Source organism: Ascochyta rabiei, chromosome 17 (assembly GCF_004011695.2).
Source record: "Ascochyta rabiei chromosome 17, complete sequence".
Classification (NCBI taxonomy): Eukaryota; Fungi; Ascomycota; class Dothideomycetes; order Pleosporales; family Didymellaceae; genus Ascochyta; species Ascochyta rabiei.
Window position 1 is genome coordinate 179,563 of NC_082421.1, and position 18,383 is coordinate 197,945.

Genomic DNA, 18,383 nt, shown 5'->3' on the forward strand with positions numbered 1-18,383 from the left:
TTTTCTCTAGTTATAACTAGATAATACTACATAAAGACAGCAGAGACATAATAGCAGTTATAACGCTAATTAGCCTTTTACAATTATGTACCCTAGTTTAAGGGGCTACTAACTTAGTAGCTGTCTTCTAAAGAATTATAATAAAGATTCTTAAGGATTACTAGCTAGATACACTTTCTTTCCTTAATAATGTTACTAGTAGTAGCCTAAAGACAGATTATAATAGTAAGGAGGCTTTACCTAGTGTTAGGTGATATGTGCTTAAGCACATCTAGTAACTAGACAGGGTCCTTACAGACGTAGAAAGAGCTAGAGGCATAGTGTTAGGACTTAAATGCTACTAGGGACATAATTAATTAGGGGTAGTTAGCTACAAAGTTTTAGCAGAAGGACAATATCTAGCACAAAAGAAAGTTAACAAAATTATAAATTAGCTACAGTGTTGGAACCTAAAAGAGGTCTAGATGTTTGTAGGAATTGTAGTGTACTACTGTATCTAGATACCCTTGTTTGCCTTAAAAGCAAAGCTACTATTCTAGTTATTAAAGAATAACGTAGTATAGCAATAGGGGAACGCAGAACAGAGCTTAATGTTACTCCTAAAGGAGCATATTATTAACGCACCTGCGCTTATAACAATATCTTACAAAAATCCTAGTTTAGTGTTTCTCTTAGTTAATGTAAGTAATAAAGGTATAGGAGCATGCCTTAAATAAATAGGCCTAGACAGAAAACAACACCTATGCAGATTTAAAAGCACTGTCTAGTCTAAGGCAGAAAGTAGGTAGCACTTAATAAAGCTTAAATGTAAGGTAGTTATTTAGGCACTTAAGAAGTTTAGGATATAGCTATATAGTATACACTTTATTATTAAGACTAACACTTAAATATTAATTACCTAGCTAAACAGGTTATTGTTAGACCTTCTAGGCTTAGTTATAAACAGGTGGCTTACTGCAATTCTACTCTAGGACTTTAAAATACGCTATGTACTAGGAAAGAAGAATATAGTTACAGACGCACTATTAAGATACCTAAAGCTAGAGGGATAGGAGAACCTAGACAAACCTAAATCTAACGTTAAAGAGTTTGTTAAAAACCTAATAGCAAACGTAGAGTTAGGTAACTAGGTTAACATAAGGACTACCTAGATTCTAAGACAGGAATACTCCTAGGAATTAGAGGACATTGCTGTTTTTCTACACTCCCTAAAGACCCTAGTTAGGTTAAGTAGGAAAGAGTGCAGGGCTTAGAAGAAGAGAGCTATAAACTTCTTTAAGAGGGACAGCTACTTGTTCTAAAAAACATTAAGGAATATTGCTATTAGGCGTGTGGTTAATAATGTAGATATCTAAACTGCAGTTATATAGGATATCTACTAAACTATTAGTTATAGGGGCATAAACACAGTATTCTCTATAGTCTCTTAACAATACTACTAGCTTAAAATGTACAGGAGTGTTAAGAGAAAAATCTCCACGAATAAGGAGTGCTAACTTAGAGTAACTAAGATTATAAAGGATATACTAACTAGTACCTACTCCTATACACTATAGGAATTAGTTACTATTAATATTATGCATATGCTAATAAGCAGAGGCTTCTAGTACCTAGTTGCAGCTAGAGAATACTTAAGTAGGTAGATAGAGGCAAGGGCGCTTTACAACAACAAGTTGTTAATAGTAGCAAAGTTCCTATATAAAGAAATTGTCTATAGGTAGAGCACTATAAGAAGACTTATAGTTAATAGCAGACTAGACTTTGCTAAAGTAGTTAAGAGGCTTACTTTAATCTACAGGATTAAGAGGGTATAGGCATCTGCACATAACCCTTAAGTAATAGGAAAAGTAGAGGGTAGACATAAACTTATTATTAACGTACTTATAAAGCTTAAGGGGTTATAGGTGGACAACCTCCTAACAGTACTCTTAGCTAACAGGATCTCTATATAATCTATAGGATACTTAGCATATTAACTTATTACTAGCTAGAACCTAGTTCTTCTAATTAAACTGTTACTACTAACATAGCAAACACTACTATTCTAGAAGGTTAAGAACAGGGCTTAACTACTCGCAATTAGGGCTATGTAGTTAGATCTCTAGGATTAGTTCCTAAAAGATGTAGTTAGCACAACTAATTAACTAAGAGCGTTAAAAAAGGAATATTAGGACAATAACAACAAAGTTTAGCATAAGCAGATTAACCCTAGAGACCTAGTTCTACTGTAGGACTTGGTAGGACAAATTAACATGTCTAGGGATAAGAAGTTAAGAAAGAAGTAGCTTAGGCTATACTAAGTGTTACTTAATAGAACACAGCTAGATAGGGGCACCTATTTCCTTAAAGACCTTAACAGAACTAGCATGCTACATACAGTACTAGGGTAGAGAATAAAGAAGTTCTATAAGCGTTTACTAGAGGATATTTAGTTAGAAGAAAGGGGACTTATAATGGTATAGAGAGAAGATACCTAGAATTAAAACTATAAGGACATGTTTCTACAGAGCAGATAAAACAAGGCTGCTAAGAATTTAAGCACCCCTACTCTAGTAGGCAAGGGAAGAGCACCTACTAGTCGCAATTTACTAAGTATTAAAATCTACTCTTAACCTCTTATATAGTATAAAAGACTATAATACAAAATATACAATAACTTGTCTAATTTAGACTCTAATAATAAGGAATAATAGTGTAGTCTATAGGACAGACTGCTAAAGATAGGAGGGTAACGTCCTAACTGCTAAAGCCACAAGCTAATTAGCAGTTGCTAGGTCTTACTAGTTAACTCCTAATTAGCTAAAACTTAACGCTAGTAAAAATAACTTAGCCTAGGTACTTACTAAGTATAGAGAAAGGTGTAAGCTAACAGCTTATAACTAAAATAACTGTCTATAAACAATTAACAATTATAGCAAGTAAAAGTAAGTAAGTAAAACTATAAATAGTAAGTAAAAAATATAAATAGTAAGTAAAAGTGTAGAAGAAAAGCAGGCCTACAGCTGCCTAGGACACTCTTAAAGCAGAGCTACCCTGTTACTTCTAACTCTCTCCCTTATAATATTAGCTTATAACTTCTTTATATCTACTTAACTATATATAAAGTTTACAATATTGTAGTAAAGGGCAATTATACAGAAAGAGCTAGAACTAGAAGAAGAGGTAGTGTAGTAGGTATTAGTCTTAAAGGCTATTAAGAGTAAGAACATTACTAAGGTTGCTAATATCCTAATGCTATATATAGAGGGGTCTACAGTTAGCTAGTTTATAATAGAGATTACTTAAGGAGAGCTATAGGCGTAAAGGGAAAGGCTTAACTTCTAGATAAGTGTAGCAGTTACTAAGTTTAACAAATTAGCAGCTATAATACACTTAATATTAGACATTATCTAGCAAACCCTAAACCTAGTTACACAATACAGAGGCATAAGCAACTTTAATAGTTAATACCTAGCAATCTAATTAGCAATAGACTATAACTAGAGGAAGATAATAGAAATAGCACAAGCTATAAAGTACATCTGCAAAAATAAGAATAGTAAAAATATTCTAGTAAACGTGGTAACACTATACTGCCTACAGTCTGCTATAGAGTATATAATACTTAACTTAATTATATACTATATCTACTAAGTAGACGCGAACAACCTTACTAAGTTTATTAACTTAGTAATTTACTAACGCCTATCTATACTACAAAAGAGGAGGGATAAGTTCTGTAACTTAAGTAACTAGAATATAGTCTACTAAGCCCTTACTATGCTCTAGTAGGAAATAATAAACTTTGTTACGCACCTAAATAACAAGACCTACCTACTTATAGTAAAAGTAAAAGCACTAGGCAAAGGCGTACTAAAGCTAAAAGCAACAGAGTAGAACATGTGCCTAACTAGGGACCTAACTTTAAAAACATACTAATAGTAGATGTAAGCACTTGCACTGTAGAAGACCTAACTACTAGCACTAATCTTTAACCTAAAAGGTGTTAGGACACCCTACTTGCTAAAAGAAAGGATTACTTAGGAGTAGGCAGTATTAAATGCTATAAGGTTTAGCTCTAAGAACTTCCTTACACTAATATAAGCAGCGCTAGAGTATATTCTTAACAGAGTTTAGACACTAGCCCCTTTAGCATTACTATCTAGGTTATTGTTGCTTACTAAGCTAGTAACAAGTATAAGGACTGTAGGCTAATTAAGTGTTTCCCTAGGAGGATTATCTTTTACTCTAACAAGGCTATAGACTAATACAAAGCCATTCCTAACAGGTAACAAATTCCCTAAGGATGTTATTAAAAGTATTAAATAAGAACACTAAAGGGACCTGTTGTCTGTAACACCTAACAACCTTAACTAGATAGCCTTTAAGTTAGGTGTTAACAAAACAGGAAAGCAGCGCTGCATAATAGATGCAATTTAGGAGCACTAACAGTCTAGGGGAACGCAATTTAGCTCTGTCACTTTAGTGCTAGAGGACTATTAGACTAGGGAATAATTATTAATTAGGCTATTAGAATTTAGATTATTTTAAGACGTTACAAGCCCTAAAGTTAACTACCTATTAATATTAGACGTTTAGTCTATACAGGAAGACGCAGAGATTAGTAAAGACATAATAAATAATATCTAGGACAGCGCTAAGTGCAAATACACTAATAGCTAATCTGCCTTTATTCTCCTCTGCACAAAGATTAGTTAGAAGCTTCTTAAGGATCTAGAGCGTGTAAAGCTCCTAGATGTATAGGTCTAAGAGTGCTGTAAGAGAGGAGAAACTTAAAAAGAGGAAGGTGCTAGTAGAAGAATAATTACCTACTACACAGTTAACCTGTTATAAGTTTACTTTTCCTATTCCTAGTATACTGCTAGTAAACTTAGCTTACTAGTCTGCACTCTTAATACTACTATAATATCTAACCTGCTTATACTAATACACAAGAATAAGACTAGCTAGGGAAAGTAGAGAAGTAACCTAAAAACTAGGATCCTGTTTTAAGAACAGCTCTGTGCACTAAACACGATAGATAGTCTACAGTCCTATTAATTCCGCCTAGTTCCTACAGTACTTAACCTTAACTAGAGTAACTTTATCTCTAAGCACCTATCTTAACATTTTTAAGCTAAGGCAGACAGTCTAAACTAGAAGGGCACTATTATAGTCTCTGTGTTTACCTCTATATTTTAAAACAATCTAGAACTCTAGAAAATAGTAGATAAATACTTTAATATATATAACTATTATACTTGTATAAAGTATAGTAAAAGCAACCTAGGGTAGTGTAGGATTATATACTACTCTGTTATCTAACAGCTAGTAAGGGGTAATCTGCAGGACTAGCTTTACTATGCAGTACTCTGTTAACAAACTAGCTTAATCTCCTACCTATACTACACTAAATACACTAAGCCTAGGGATTAGACGTTCTTTAAGTATGTAGATTGTAACCTCTATAACGCTATAGAGTTAGGTAGAGGAATAGATATAATACAGGGCTTAGTATCCTTTAATAATAAAGATACAGACAACTGTACTATTACTCTAGAAGGCTTTTATAATTTAGTTCTAAAATACTTAGCTTAGAGGAAAGATAATAGAATTAAATAACATAATAGTTATATTAAGGGGTAGGTAGATACAGTTAACTACCCTAAGTTAGCACAAGATATAGTAGGTGCTAAGTAGAAGAAGTATCCTTGCAAGTATAGGGACGTTAGGATCTCTTACCTAGCACTGCTACATAGGTCTACTAGACTATCTATAATAAGGCGTAGAACTATACTCCCTTAGTAAGTGCTAGTTACAGAGGACAGAGAAACTATAGAGATTCTAGAGATAGGATTATACAAGGACATTGCCAGTTCTTATTAGATACTTACGCTAGGACTATTATTACTGTTAGGTTATTTAAATAAGTATAGTAGTGCTTCCTATGCTTTCCTAGCAGATATAGCGCTAACTTTCTCTTTCTAGATTTCTAAAGCTATCTATTACTAGGCTTAGTACAACTCTTATCTAGTCTAGTAAGAGATACTCTATATTTTTAGTCTTAATAATAAAGAGCTTATAAAGTTTCTTTAGAAGAGTAGGGATAACAACGTTGCTATAGTAAAGAGGCATTAGCAGTAGGTAAAGATGTCTAAGAAGCATTGCTTTAGAGCTAATAAAGAGTTAGGTATCCCTAATTAATCTTTCTTTACTAATAAAGGAGTAGTACTAGAACATAAGAAAGGATAGGAGTTATAGGACAGACAGCATACACAGAGGGGTGCTCTTAATAAGTTATTTAATAGTTTAACTGTTAACGTAATAGAGGCTACTACCTAGATAATATACAAATTAGGCAGTGCCTTAGACTAGGGTTTATTAAGACACGTACCAGACTCTCCTACCCCTAAGCTATTAGGAGACTCTAGTTAATAACCTACTTAGGAAACTAGGGCCTTAACAAGATTGCAGAAACAGGGAGGCAGTAAGGGAAAGGAACAAGCAGAGTAATAAGGGGGGGTTAGTAATTAGTTTAGAGTTTAGTTTTAACTTAGTTTATTTGCTTAATAGGGCTAAGCTCTTAGGGGGGGGAGGTTTATGCTAGTGCACACAGTAACTTCCTTAGTAAGAACTAGGATGCTTAGCTAGTGTACGTAATCTGGCTGGCAGAGGGGTATAAGAGACCTTAACAGGAACTGTTAAGGCAGGACACCTACAATAATAACTGGTAACACTTACTTATAGAATTTAACTACTATATTACTTATCTCTTTAACCCTTAACAATAATAATAATAAGTATCCTTCCTGATGTGCCTGCTAACGAGATGCTTCGATACTTATACTAGAACATTATTAGCCTAGCCTCCTAGATATTCCTATACTAAGCCTTAATTAGCTTTTAGCTTAAGCTGTTAGTAATACTAAGCAAGTTAAGTAGATTACTGCTAATACTAAGTAAACTTAGCTTACAAGTTATTTAGTTAAGAGGCTGTCTAATTATTACAGTTAATTAGTTAGAAGTAAAAGTGCTTAGCCTAATCTAGCTTAAGTTACTTATTATTTAGTTGCTGGGATAGCGTATGTAGACTACTATTAACCTTACTAAGAAGTTCTAGAAGGAAGGTAGAGAGTATAGAGCATTATCTGTAGGTAAGGTACATAAAATACCTATCTAGATAGTTGTTAGACAGCAGAGGCAGCCCTAGATTCTAAATAAGAGGATTAAGGGACTAGAAGTTAAAATCTGTAAGTAGCGCAATAAGGAACTCTAAAGGTTAGTTACCTAGGCTAAAGTATTTAGCTAGGAAGTATTTAACTATAGTAGTAGGAAGGTGCTAAAACTGTTAGGAGAGACTGTTATTTAAAGGGACTTAAGAAGATATAGCGTGTAAAGAGTCCTTATAGCAAAACTATAGAGCTAGGGTAGAGGTGTCCTACTAGCTAGCGTAAGTAGATTCTTCCTATAGCCCTAGAGTAGCGCTAGTAAGTTTCTGCAGAGAAGCCTGTTCCTAAGGGGAGTAGGAAATAGGCTAGTAGATTTCTGTAACAGTATCCTCTGTTTTAACAGTAGCTTACTTGTCTTTCTATGTCTAAGACTTTAGTTAATTAGTAGATAAAGTAGATAGGCTGCTGCGTGTAATAAAGGTTCCTAGGGTAGCAGCTTTCTTATATGTCTTATAGCTAAAGCCTTATACATAATTAGAAATAGCACTACTACCCTAGCAATTAAAGGACTTAGGATCTATAGGGGTTTCTAGGTAGTGTAGGCAAGACTTGTTATAAGAAGTCTTCTTTGTAGAAGTAGAAGAAGGCTAGGGGGGTAGTATAGAGTTAGGCTTAATATTATCCTTATTAGTTAGTAATATAGCTATAATATATAAAGATATTAGTAGAAGTTAAAGAGTTATGTCTGTAAAGGTAAGTATAGTAGTAGTAGGTAGTTAGAGGAGAAGTAGAGCACCTAGTGCCTTTAAGTAGTAGTAGGGCCTAGATGTTTAGTAGTAAAAGTACTATATATAAGTAAAAGACAAATTCTAGTAAAAGAGCTATATATTAGTAAAAGATAAAGGAGTAAGTATTTCTTAAAATAAAGGGGTAAGGGATACTTAGGGGCACTGGACCTCTTAGAAGGCGCTAGTAGATTAAAAAAAAATAGGCACTAGACTACTTAAAAGGTGCTAAAGGGAGGCGCTAGACTACTTAAAAGGCGCTAGTTAGTTAGGGGGTAAAACAAAAGGCTAGTACTCTAGAGCCTAAAAAAGTAACAATTTGGCCTACTAAATGTTAAAGATAGGTAATCTGTACTTAGAAGACGTGTAGGAGAGGCTAATTTATACTTAAAAACAGGCACTTACTACCTACACTAGTTAGGGGTAGAGACTAAGAAAAGAACTCTAAATAGGGCTAATACTTAGTAAAGAGATAGCTTACTAGACTAAAACTTTAGTGCAACCTTAAGCAGTAGTAGCTAACTACTAGCTTAACAAAGGCAGAAGCCTAAGAGAAAGCTAAATTTTTTAGCTGTTAAGTCTACTATTATATAAGGCAGACTTTATAAGTATAAAAGTAGCAATCTAGTAAACTAATAGATTTAAAAGAGGAGTAAATAAAATAGCAGACAGTAAGCTATAAGAGGGTAGAGAGAGAGGCCTACTTATAGTAGTAAGGCCTATACTCTCTATAAGTAAAAGTAAAGGCAAGTAAAGGAAGGTTCTACTAGGTTTAATAGAATCTGCTAGTAGGTTGTGACACATACTAGTAGGTTACCATCTTACCTTAGCAGAAGTCCTGACAGGGTGGGAGATTGGAGGGTGGAGAGGGAGGGGGTAGGGAAGGTTGTAGCGTTAGATAATACTCTGTAGATGCAGTTAATAGGTAATCTAGAATCTGGCTAGGTTGTGTATGTAGATGTAGTTATTAACCTTAGATAAAGCATAGTGCAGAATAGGTACAACATAAGAGATAGAGGATTAGAAGGATAAAGAGGTAAAGAATAGAAAAGGTTGTAGCGTTAGATAATACTCTGCAGGTGCAGTTAATAGGTAATCTAGAATCTAGCTAGGTTGTGTATGTAGATGTAGTTATTAACCTTAGATAAAGCATAGTGCAGAATAGGTACAACGTAAGAGATAGAGGATTAGAGGGATAAAGAGGTAAAGAATAGAAAAGGTAGTAGCGTTAGATGTTAGAGAATACTCCACAGATGTAGTTATAAGATAATCTGGAATCTGGCTGGGTTGTGTATGTAGATGTAGTTATTAACCTTAGATAAAGTATAGTGTAGAATAGGTACAATGTAAGAGATAGAGGATTAGAAGGATAAAGAGGTAAAGAATAGAAAAGGTAGTAACGTACTCCACGGGTGAGCGGATCAAACGGGTGAGCGGATCACTCTGCCAAGACCACACCAAATTTCTACCCTATTATAGCTCGCATTAGCCTACTTTGGCCTTATATATAGTAGTACAGTACATAATATTATTTAGAAACATCTTCTACAGCCTTCTTACATGTACGTAAGTTATGTCTAACATTGTAGCACTTTGTACAGCGTCTTTAGGTTACTTCCCCTCCTTTAGCACGCACTTACTTCTTTGCCTTCTTACTATTACTACACGCCCTAAACTTAGTTAGAGTAGTTAATTAAAGGCCTTCCTTAGCTGTTAGGACTCCCTCCTGCTGTAATTGCTTTCTTTTATGCGATTTACGTCGCATAGCAGCCTTATTTGCTGCTTAAAGCCTAGTAATCTCCCTTTAAGCTAACACTAGCTTATGCGCTACTATAGCTGCGCCTTTAGTAAGCTTTTTAAAGGCCTTAACTATTAAAGTTAGTAAGCTGCTTGCATGCCTTTAAATCCTCTCTTAAACTAGCGTTAATTGCGACCCTAATTGCAGGGTAGTGCTTAGGGTTTGGGACTGCTAGGGCTCATCTTCTACAGTAGGTAGCGGTGGGGTACGTAGGCGGACATCAAGACCTATTATAACCTGTTCTGGGTCAAGGGGGACTATTCCAGCGCCTTAGAAGCCTTCTTAGATATTGCTAGAAGTAAATGTCTCCTTATAGGCGTCTATAAAGCATAGTAGGAACTTAGTTTTAGTAATATAAGTAATGTAGTTACGTATAAGATTCTTAGCTTAGCGCCTATATACCTTCTTTAGAGGGGCAAAACAACCTACATCTAGTGGTTATAAGAGGTGAGATAAGTATAGAGGTAAACATAGTGTAACAATCTTTGCTTCCTTACAGTATTATTAGAAGTTAAGGGAGTTGTAGCTCTTGTGGCTGTTAATAAGGAGCAGCTAGTGTACTTCTTAGGTGCGCGTCTTTGTATAGGCATTAAAGTGCTTTAACCAGTCTAGACTAAGCTTGTTAGTAGTCTATCTGTTCTTAGAGACTCTAATAACCTAGTTATGGGGCAGATTGTCCTCTTTGTACCAGGCAGAGAGGTGGTTGCAGCCTTTGAAGATAATAAAGGGTAGAATAGCCTACCCTGTGCCATTAATGCCCTGTATGACTGTTATCCACTCTTAATTGCCCTACTGCACTGCCTTTAGCCGTCCTTAACGCTCTAAGCCTGTAACAACTGCTCCTGTTAATATCTAGCCTATTATAAAGCCTGTCTTATTAAAGTTATATATATTATTGTCCTAGATACTATACTTAGCTTTAACATTTGCTACAAGCCTAAACCAGCCCCTAATAATCTCTAGATCCTTACAGAGGGCTCTCTTATAGTTGTACTTGCGATTAAACCTTACTTTAAGGTTAGGGCGGTGCTTAACAAACATGTTAGGCCAGTTTATGCTAACATGGCCTATATTACGCTTAGCACGCAAAGAATTAGCTATATTAGCTACAGCAGCCAGCTAAGGGGCAAATCCTTGTGCATCTAGCTTAAGGATGTACTTAGTAATCACGTTCTCCTTAGTCTGGTCTATAATCTGTTGAACTGGCGTACAATTAGCTTGTGCAGGTTGTCCTGTGTATTAAGCGTGTAGTGTGCTGTAAGGCGCGTTATATATAGCTGCAGCGCGTTACAGGGTAAGCGTTGCGTCTTGTTTAATTGCCTGGAGCGCAAGCTGTATCGCAGCTTCTCTTAAGGGCGTAGATTAATGTTGTTGTTGAGGCATTGCGTGGTAAGGTGGAGGTTTGGTGTGGTCTTGGCAGAGTGATCCGCTCACCCGTTTGATCCGCTCACCCGTGGAGTACGTTAGCGTTAGATGTTAGAGAATACTTCACAGATGTAGTTAATAAGACAATCTGGAATCTGGCTAGGGTGTGTGGTGTGGTTCTGGATCGGTAGATTGTATGCAGTATGCAAACTGCAGGCTCGATCAGTAGCCTCGTACGAAGTACAGTGCGGAGTGGTTGTGTCGCATGACGCGGTATAGGATCTAGTGAGCAAATCGAGCCCTCCAACCGCGTCAGCCGCAACCCTACCACCCAAAGGAGGAGAAGAAGAAGAAGACGAAGAAAAGGATTGGAGACGCACAAGAAGCGCGTTCGGAATCTCCTCCCACCATCCTCGCCCGCTCAACGCACTGCTGTGTGCTCACCTCACTCCCGTGTGGCGGAAGGCCAAACTGCAGTGCGGTCGTGAGTCAACATCTCGCGCCGGAAGTGGCCGGATGCATAGGGCGACAGCCACACATCACACAACGCCAGCGCCAACGCCTTACAGCGCACGGCGCACAGTGCAGGGGTCTCTAGCGAGCGACGGGAGCTTAGCGCGAGACGCTAGGGGATGCTTAACAGTACTGGTGAGTGACGTCTGTACACCGCCGTCGAGATGCGAATTGCATGGCATGATGTGCAGTCTTGGATCGGGATCGGGGGTTTAAATCGACGTGCCAGGCTGTGGAGAGGGTGTGGTTGGTCTGGACTGCGAGTGGTAAGGCGGAGGTGCCGGAGCGTGCTGTCATGTGTTGCTGTGATTACCTGGCCATGCCATGTTGCCGAGACGGGTGTAAGGACTCTCCGATGCCGAAGTGCAAGGTGTCGCTGTGCTGGGCGGTGTTGTGAGCATGATGTGAGACTGCACCCCTGCATCGCAACTCGAGTCCATTGGGGGGTATACTGTAGGTATGCAACGACAAGATCGCTCGATGAGCATGAGGTTGTCCATCCATCCATCCATCCACTCGACGTGGACAGTGCAGCCAGCCCTGCCGGTGGCTCCGGCGAACGTGCAAACGGCCAAGTCAATAGTGGCTGGGTAAAAAGCGCCGGCTACAAATCACATCAAGACCCACTCGCGCCGCTAGCCGGCGGCTCTGCACGTCACATCGATCACAGAAGGCTGCGATCCAAGAATGCGTTGCGCTGACAAAAGCTGTTCTCTCGTGATGATGCAGGTTCCAGCAGTTTCCGCAACTTCCGGTGCAGCGCAGTCATAAGGGCGGCAGCAGCCCTGGCGGCGGCTGGCTGTGGTTGATATTGATTCCTGTTTTGCGAACCGAACTCGTACAAAGCACGCATTATTATAGCTGCGCTTACCGTTGTTCTTGCTCTGGCAGCTCGACTGGACTCGTCTTTGACTTAATTCCTGCTTGCTCTGGCTTGGTCCTTAGCTGTATGGCACGGCGCGGAACTCTTGCAATAGCCACTGCGGCATTGCTGCTCCAGCTTCTTCCCCTGGTGGCTGCGCACGGCGACGAGCAACATGGCGCGAAAATGGACATGAGCGCACACGAGGCGCCGGCGCCGCAACCGCAGGATGATGCACCCCAAAGCTACTGGGGGCTCTCCGAGTACGCTGCGCTGATGTACTGGCACATTGCGCTCGAGATTCTAGCGTGGATTGTCGTTCTACCAATTGGTAAGTGGGCGCGGGTCAATCACGATCAAGCACAAAGCTCCTTGCTAATTCACGTCAGCTGTCATGCTGAGCATCGCTCGCTCGCGATACGTCCTGCCTTTGCAGTTCGTTTTCGTTGTTGTGAACGCGTCGGCGCTTCTGGTTGGCGTCGTGTACAGCCACAAGACGCCGGAGCTGTACGAGAACAATGCGCACAGCAAGACCGGGTGGGCGGTCACTTGGATCGCGTCAGCCTGGGTCTTCATGGCGCTGATCCAGTCCTACATGGACCGAGATCAGGGGCATTCGTTCGAGGACGAGACCTTGGCGCCGCTGAACGCAGCGAATATAGCGCAGTATCAGCGCGTCAAGGAAGAAGATGTCGAAAGCCCGTACAGGTTCTCCAATGACTCTGGCCAAGGCACGGAGCGCAACACGGCTTCGCTGTGCGGGCACTCTCGATCCCCGAGCATCGAGTCAGAAGATCAGCAGTTTGCTGCGCCAGCGCGCCGATACACGCATGACGAGCTCGATGAGTTGGAAGACGTGCGTCTCGAGAAGCCAAGGTCGTCTTTGGATAGCTTCTTCTCGCGCACCGTAGCTCGCTTCGTAGCCGGCAAAACGGCAAAGGTCGTTCGCTCGCTTTATGTGGTGTTTGAACGGACCATGGTGATTCAGGGCCTCGTCGCCATCCTCTCGGGCACTGTCGTGTATGGTGGCATCGGACACGGGGGCGCTGTGTTCAACGTACTGGCTCACTACGTCAAGGGCGGCATCTTCTTCGTGTACGGCTTTTTGACGCTGGGTCGCTGGATGGGCGCGTTCGCCGATCTTGGTTGGGCGTGGAACATGAAGCCGTCGGCGGATGTCGTTGGCCGCCGCAAGGCCAGTCTGGCGTCCGCCGAGTTCACCGAGTCCTTCGTCATCTGGCTGTATGGCTGCACCAACGTGTTCCTCGAGCATCTCGCCGCCTGGGGCGACGAGTGGACAGCGCAAGATCTGGAGCACGTCTCGATATCCGTGTTGTTCTTTGGCGGTGGTCTGGTCAGTTACCCTCTTCCCTCCACCCACTAGCGGCATCCACTAACGCGCTTGCAGCTGGGCATGATCATCGAGTCGGCCAAGATGCGCGACCTCCTCAACAGCGCCGTGGTGACCTCTTCGCACGCTCACGACGAGTCATGGCAGCAGCCCCGCCAATACAACTTCTCCATGAACCCCATGCCCGCACTCATCATCCTGCTCCTAGGCAAGATGATGAGCTCGCACCACCAGGCGTCGATGCTATCAACCATGATCCACAGCCAGTGGGGCAGCATGTTCATGGGCTTTGCGCTGGCGCGATGCCTGACGTACGTGATCATGTACATTACGCCGCCGACGTCGTATCTGCCGTCGCGCCCGCCGACCGAGATCATCACCGCTTTCTGCCTGGTTGCCGGCGGCATCACGTTTATGGTGTCCAACAAGGATACCGTTGCGGCGCTGGAGTCGTACGGGTTGGACGCCATGTTCATCTTCACGGTGACCATGGGGCTGACGGCGCTGCTGCTCGCGTGGACGACCGTGGTGCTTGCGATCAAGGGCTGGGCGGTGCGTGTTGAGGGCAGAAGCCAGTACGCAAAGGGCCGTGCTGGTGTGCTTGCATGAGGTGTGACGACTCGCTACCTTTTCGCCGTCTTTGACTTTTTTTTTTTTTTTTTTTTTTTTTTTTTTTTTTTTTTTACTGTTCGATACCTCTGCTGTATACCCCCCTCTTCTGGAGCCGGCATCTACACCTCTTCTCCAGCTGATAATGGTTATGACGACTGTGGTTATGACGACTGTGGTTATGACGACTGTAATAATGACGACTATGGTAATGACGACTTATGGCGAGGGACGGAATAAGTGAAGGATTACGATGCCTAGAGATTGGATAGCAGGCTGGGTCAATGGTATATATTGCTTACGCTCTTCATCTACCCATGTGTCTGCGGACTTTGTTTCGCGTGTTCCTGCCAGCTACACGCCCCTGCCCCTTGCTCTTGCAGACCCCCTTGCGATTCCACTCCCTCTTGCGCCCCTCGCCGCACCGCCACGGGTGGAGATGCCTCCTCTTCCGCGGGCCGTTGGTATTCCCCTCGCTCTGCCTGGTGCTGTTTTCTTTGGCGTCGGTGCAGGGCTCGCGGCGTTCTTGAACTTGGTCGCTACCTTTGAGCTCGGCGGGTTGTCGACAAACGATGTGTCTGTGGTGAGGAAGGTGGCGTCTGCGTCGTCGACGGCTGATGCGCGGCGGTTGGGGAGATGGGCGGAGGGGTTGAGGGAGGTGTGGTTTTGCGGGCGCCTGAACGAGTCCAGCACGGGTGCCTGGATACCAACATCAGCTGCTGTTCTTGCCTCAGACTTGTAAAGTGCTTGGCCTCCAGCTTGGCGAAGCAAAAGCCATGCCTGTTCCTGACCCAGACTTGCGCAATGCCTACCTCGGGAAAGTCGACGCAGAAGGCGTTCATGTTCATGCCGTACAGGAAGCCGGCAAAGCTCTCGGTGAAGCGCGCCAGGCTCTCGTGCATGAGCTGCAGCTGGACAAAGTTCTGCTCCAGATCGGCCATGGCGTCGCTCAGCTCGGCGAAGCCGTCCTGCAGGCGGTCGAGGGCATGGGACGAGGGTGCGCCGCGGGACCGCTGGGCGCTGTCGCGGAGGGAGCTGCGCGACGCGGGCCGAAGCGGCGTAGTTGGGCGCGAGCGAGGGGAGCGCGAGCGGAGACGGCGGTCGCGCGAGGACGGCGGTTCCCGGGTGGGTGTTGTTGACGCCATTGCGGTGTTGCTGTGTTGCTGTGTTGCTGTGTTGCTGTGTTGCTGTGTTGCTGTGTTGCTGTGTTGCTGTGTTGCTGTGTTGCTGTGTTGCAGTGTCGGGGTGATGGCGGGATGCTGTGTCGGGGCGATGGCGGGATGCAGTGTCGGGGCGATGGCGGGATGCAGTGTCGGGGCGATGGCGGGGATGCTTTGGCGTGGTGGGTGTTGCTGTGTTTACAGTGTCTGGCGGTGGCTTGAGGGGAACGCGAAACGCCTCATGACGCCGTGGCGCCGCGTCCCCCCCTCCTTGCTCGTTGAGAAACGCTCGAGCCAAGGCGGGTCGCATGCCGCATACCTGCTAGGTCCGCGCTTCGACCTCGACCAGCCCACCGTCTACCGGCGCTCGTCCTGTGCTGCTGCTCGACACCTCGACTTCCGTCCGGACTCGCCTTCTGCCGAGCAAGGCGATCGGCTACAGCCGCACCGAGCGTTCCCGTGCAATACGCATGACCTGCTCAGCCACCCCATGTTTATATCCATGTCCCTTCGCCCTTACACGCTGAAGACACTCTCCCACGCTTCCTGTCCAGCACCCGCAGCACAAGCAGCCACCCGCGCCAGCAGAAGCAGCGCTCCTTTCGCCCCTCGACGCTGGACCGCCTCGGTCTCCCGCGCTCAGCGACACCCCCTCCGCGAACGAAGAACCCCCCCAGCCCGCTGCCAGCAAAGCGGCTCAGGGCTTTGGACTGCTGCCGTAGTAGTCGGTCTTGCCGTTGGCGGCGCATTGCTCGTCCCCGTCTTCAGCGCGACTCCGCTCTCCGCCACCGAAGAGCGCACCTCCCCCTTGGACACCACCTCCACCACCTCCACCACCTCCGCCACCTCCACCACCTCCGCCACAGACGCCACAGACTCCTTCCTCGTCATGGCCCCCAACACGCCCGCCGGTCGCCCCGGCACGCTGACGCCGCAAGAGGAGGAGAAGCTGCGCGAGCTATGGGCGCTCACCATGAAGGTCTTTGGCGTGCACGTGTCGGCCGCGGAACCAACCAACGGCGGGCAGACACCCGCAGCGCCCGTGGCTGCCCCCGCCACGGCAGCGCCTGCAGAGGAGAAGAAGAAGAAGAGCAAGCTGAGCGTCTTCTCGAGGCACAAAAAGGACAAGTCGGACAAGAGTGCCGAGGCAGAGTCGACGCCCACGTCAGGAGCACAGACGCCCGACCTTGCACGCCTGTCCCTCTCCACCGACGACGACAAGTTCGGCCAGACGGCAGACTTCAGGGCCACCGTCGCAAACACGCCGCCAGAGGACCTGCGCAACGCCTTCTGGAGCATGGTCAAGCACGACCACCCCGACGCCCTCCTCCTGCGCTTCCTGCGCGCCCGCAAATGGGACGTCGAGAAGGCGCTGGTCATGATGATCTCCACCATGCACTGGCGCCTCGACGAGATGCACGTCGACGACAAGATTGTCAAGCACGGCGAGCTGGGCGCGTTGGTAGAGGCCAGCAGCACGACCGACCCAAAGGCCAAGAAGAACGACGAGGACTTTTTGATGCAGCTGCGCATGGGCAAGAGCTACCTCCACGGCCTCGACAAGGAGGGGAGGCCCATATGCGTCGTCCGCGCACGCCTGCACAAAGCCGGCGAGCAGACGGACGAGAGTCTCGAGAAGTTCACCGTCCTGATGATCGAGACGGCGCGTCTGCTGCTCCGGCCGCCGATTGACACCGCCGTGAGTTGGCCCGTGCGGTCTTGCACCTGAGCTGACTTGTATCTCCAGACCATCATCTTCGACATGACCGACTTCTCCATGGCCAACATGGACTACGCGCCGGTCAAGTTCATGATCAAGTGCTTCGAAGCAAACTACCCAGAGTCCCTCGGCGCCGTGCTGGTCTACAAGGCGCCCTGGGTCTTCAACGCCGTCTGGGCCATCGTCCGCGGCTGGCTGGACCCCGTGGTGGCAGCCAAAGTCAGCTTCGTCAAGAACGTCGACGAGCTGGAGAGGTTTGTGCCGAGAAAGCAGATCCACAAGGAACTCGGCGGCGACGAAGACTGGGTATACACGTACCCGGAGCCCGTGCCGGGCGAGAACGACGCGATGCAGGACGAGGCAAGCCGGCAGGCGATCCAGACGGACCGCACGCAGATTGTCAGCCGGTACGAATCGACGGTGCTCGCGTGGATCAAGGCCGGCGCACAGGGCGGCAGCATCGAGGAGCGGAGGAGGGAGCGCGATGCTGTGGCTGAGGAGTTGAGGCAGAACTACTGGAAACTCGACCCCTACGTCCGCGCCCGGACGCTGTACGACCGCATGGGCGTCATCCAGCAGGGTGGCCAGCTCGCGTTCTACCCAGCTGCGCCCGCGGCGCCGGGGCGGGCATCCACCAGCGCAGACGATCTGGACTAGACGCGCTTCAGCGGAGAAGCACGACGAGTAGCGGGATCTCTGGCCGAAAAAACCCATGTCCCAGCTACGGCATCTCTCCGCCGCGCCATGCCGTCTCCACGCATCGCGATGCGGGCATTTCATCGCGACCGTCTATCGTCATCATCGCATCGCAACGTAGCATATACATAGCACTAATAAGCACCATCCCGCACCTGCCATGCCATGCCATGCCCTGCCCTCTCAACTCCACATCTCGCAATCACAACCCCACCGCTCCTTTCGACACCCGCTCGATTCCCTCCTTGTCCCCTCTCGTGCAAGGAGAAAGAGACAAACGTGACCCTAGCCAGCTCGACAGACACCCCTGCGAGCCCTGTAAACGCTAATGCAGAATCCCCGAGCACGAAACGTTCAGTGCGTAGAGCACTACACA

The 18,383-nt window shown here is 45.1% G+C and overlaps 3 protein-coding genes across 4 annotated transcripts, besides 17 other annotated features; 2 read left to right on the top strand and 1 right to left on the bottom strand.

The window, feature by feature from the left end:
• Positions 1 to 6,778: part of a mobile genetic element that runs on past the window's edge.
• Positions 1 to 6,832: part of a mobile genetic element that runs on past the window's edge.
• Positions 2,619 to 2,655: a tandem repeat.
• Positions 2,914 to 2,979: a tandem repeat.
• Positions 3,569 to 3,629: a tandem repeat.
• Positions 6,578 to 6,778: a long terminal repeat.
• Positions 6,779 to 6,782: a direct repeat.
• Position 6,833: 1 nt separating the features above from the next.
• Positions 6,834 to 8,777: a mobile genetic element.
• Positions 7,846 to 7,886: a tandem repeat.
• A 132-nt stretch (positions 8,778 to 8,909) lies between the features above and the next one.
• Positions 8,910 to 8,981: a tandem repeat.
• Positions 8,982 to 9,318: 337 nt separating this feature from the next.
• Positions 9,319 to 9,398: a dispersed repeat.
• Positions 9,328 to 11,197: a mobile genetic element.
• Positions 10,636 to 10,829: a mobile genetic element.
• Positions 11,198 to 11,614: 417 nt separating the features above from the next.
• Positions 11,615 to 11,683: a tandem repeat.
• Positions 11,684 to 12,558: 875 nt separating this feature from the next.
• On the top strand, positions 12,559 to 14,431 carry EKO05_0009442 (uncharacterized protein; the record flags this gene model as incomplete). The annotated part of the gene is made up of 3 exons (XM_038942671.1): positions 12,559 to 12,802; positions 12,861 to 13,825; positions 13,880 to 14,431. 3 exons carry the CDS (start codon positions 12,559 to 12,561, stop codon positions 14,429 to 14,431), a joined length of 1,761 nt encoding a protein of 586 aa, XP_038794835.1.
• A 36-nt stretch (positions 14,432 to 14,467) lies between these two features.
• Positions 14,468 to 14,506: a tandem repeat.
• A 279-nt stretch (positions 14,507 to 14,785) lies between these two features.
• On the bottom strand, positions 14,786 to 15,576 carry EKO05_0009443 (DASH complex subunit dam1; the record flags this gene model as incomplete). Of its 2 annotated transcripts, XM_038942501.1 has the most annotated exons (2): positions 14,786 to 15,130; positions 15,244 to 15,576. In XM_038942501.1, the coding sequence occupies 2 exons, from the start codon at positions 15,574 to 15,576 to the stop codon at positions 14,786 to 14,788; spliced, it is 678 nt and encodes a 225-aa protein (XP_038794836.1). The 2 variants fall into 2 exon arrangements, with proteins under 2 accessions (XP_038794836.1, XP_059493527.1); XM_059637544.1 differs by having other exon boundaries at positions 14,786 to 15,576.
• Positions 15,576 to 15,672: a tandem repeat.
• A 160-nt stretch (positions 15,673 to 15,832) lies between these two features.
• On the top strand, positions 15,833 to 17,968 carry EKO05_0009444 (phosphatidylinositol transfer protein csr1; the record flags this gene model as incomplete). The annotated part of the gene is made up of 2 exons (XM_038942432.1): positions 15,833 to 17,290; positions 17,339 to 17,968. The coding sequence occupies 2 exons, from the start codon at positions 15,833 to 15,835 to the stop codon at positions 17,966 to 17,968; spliced, it is 2,088 nt and encodes a 695-aa protein (XP_038794837.1).
• Positions 16,405 to 16,455: a tandem repeat.
• Positions 17,969 to 18,383: the final 415 nt, after the last annotated feature.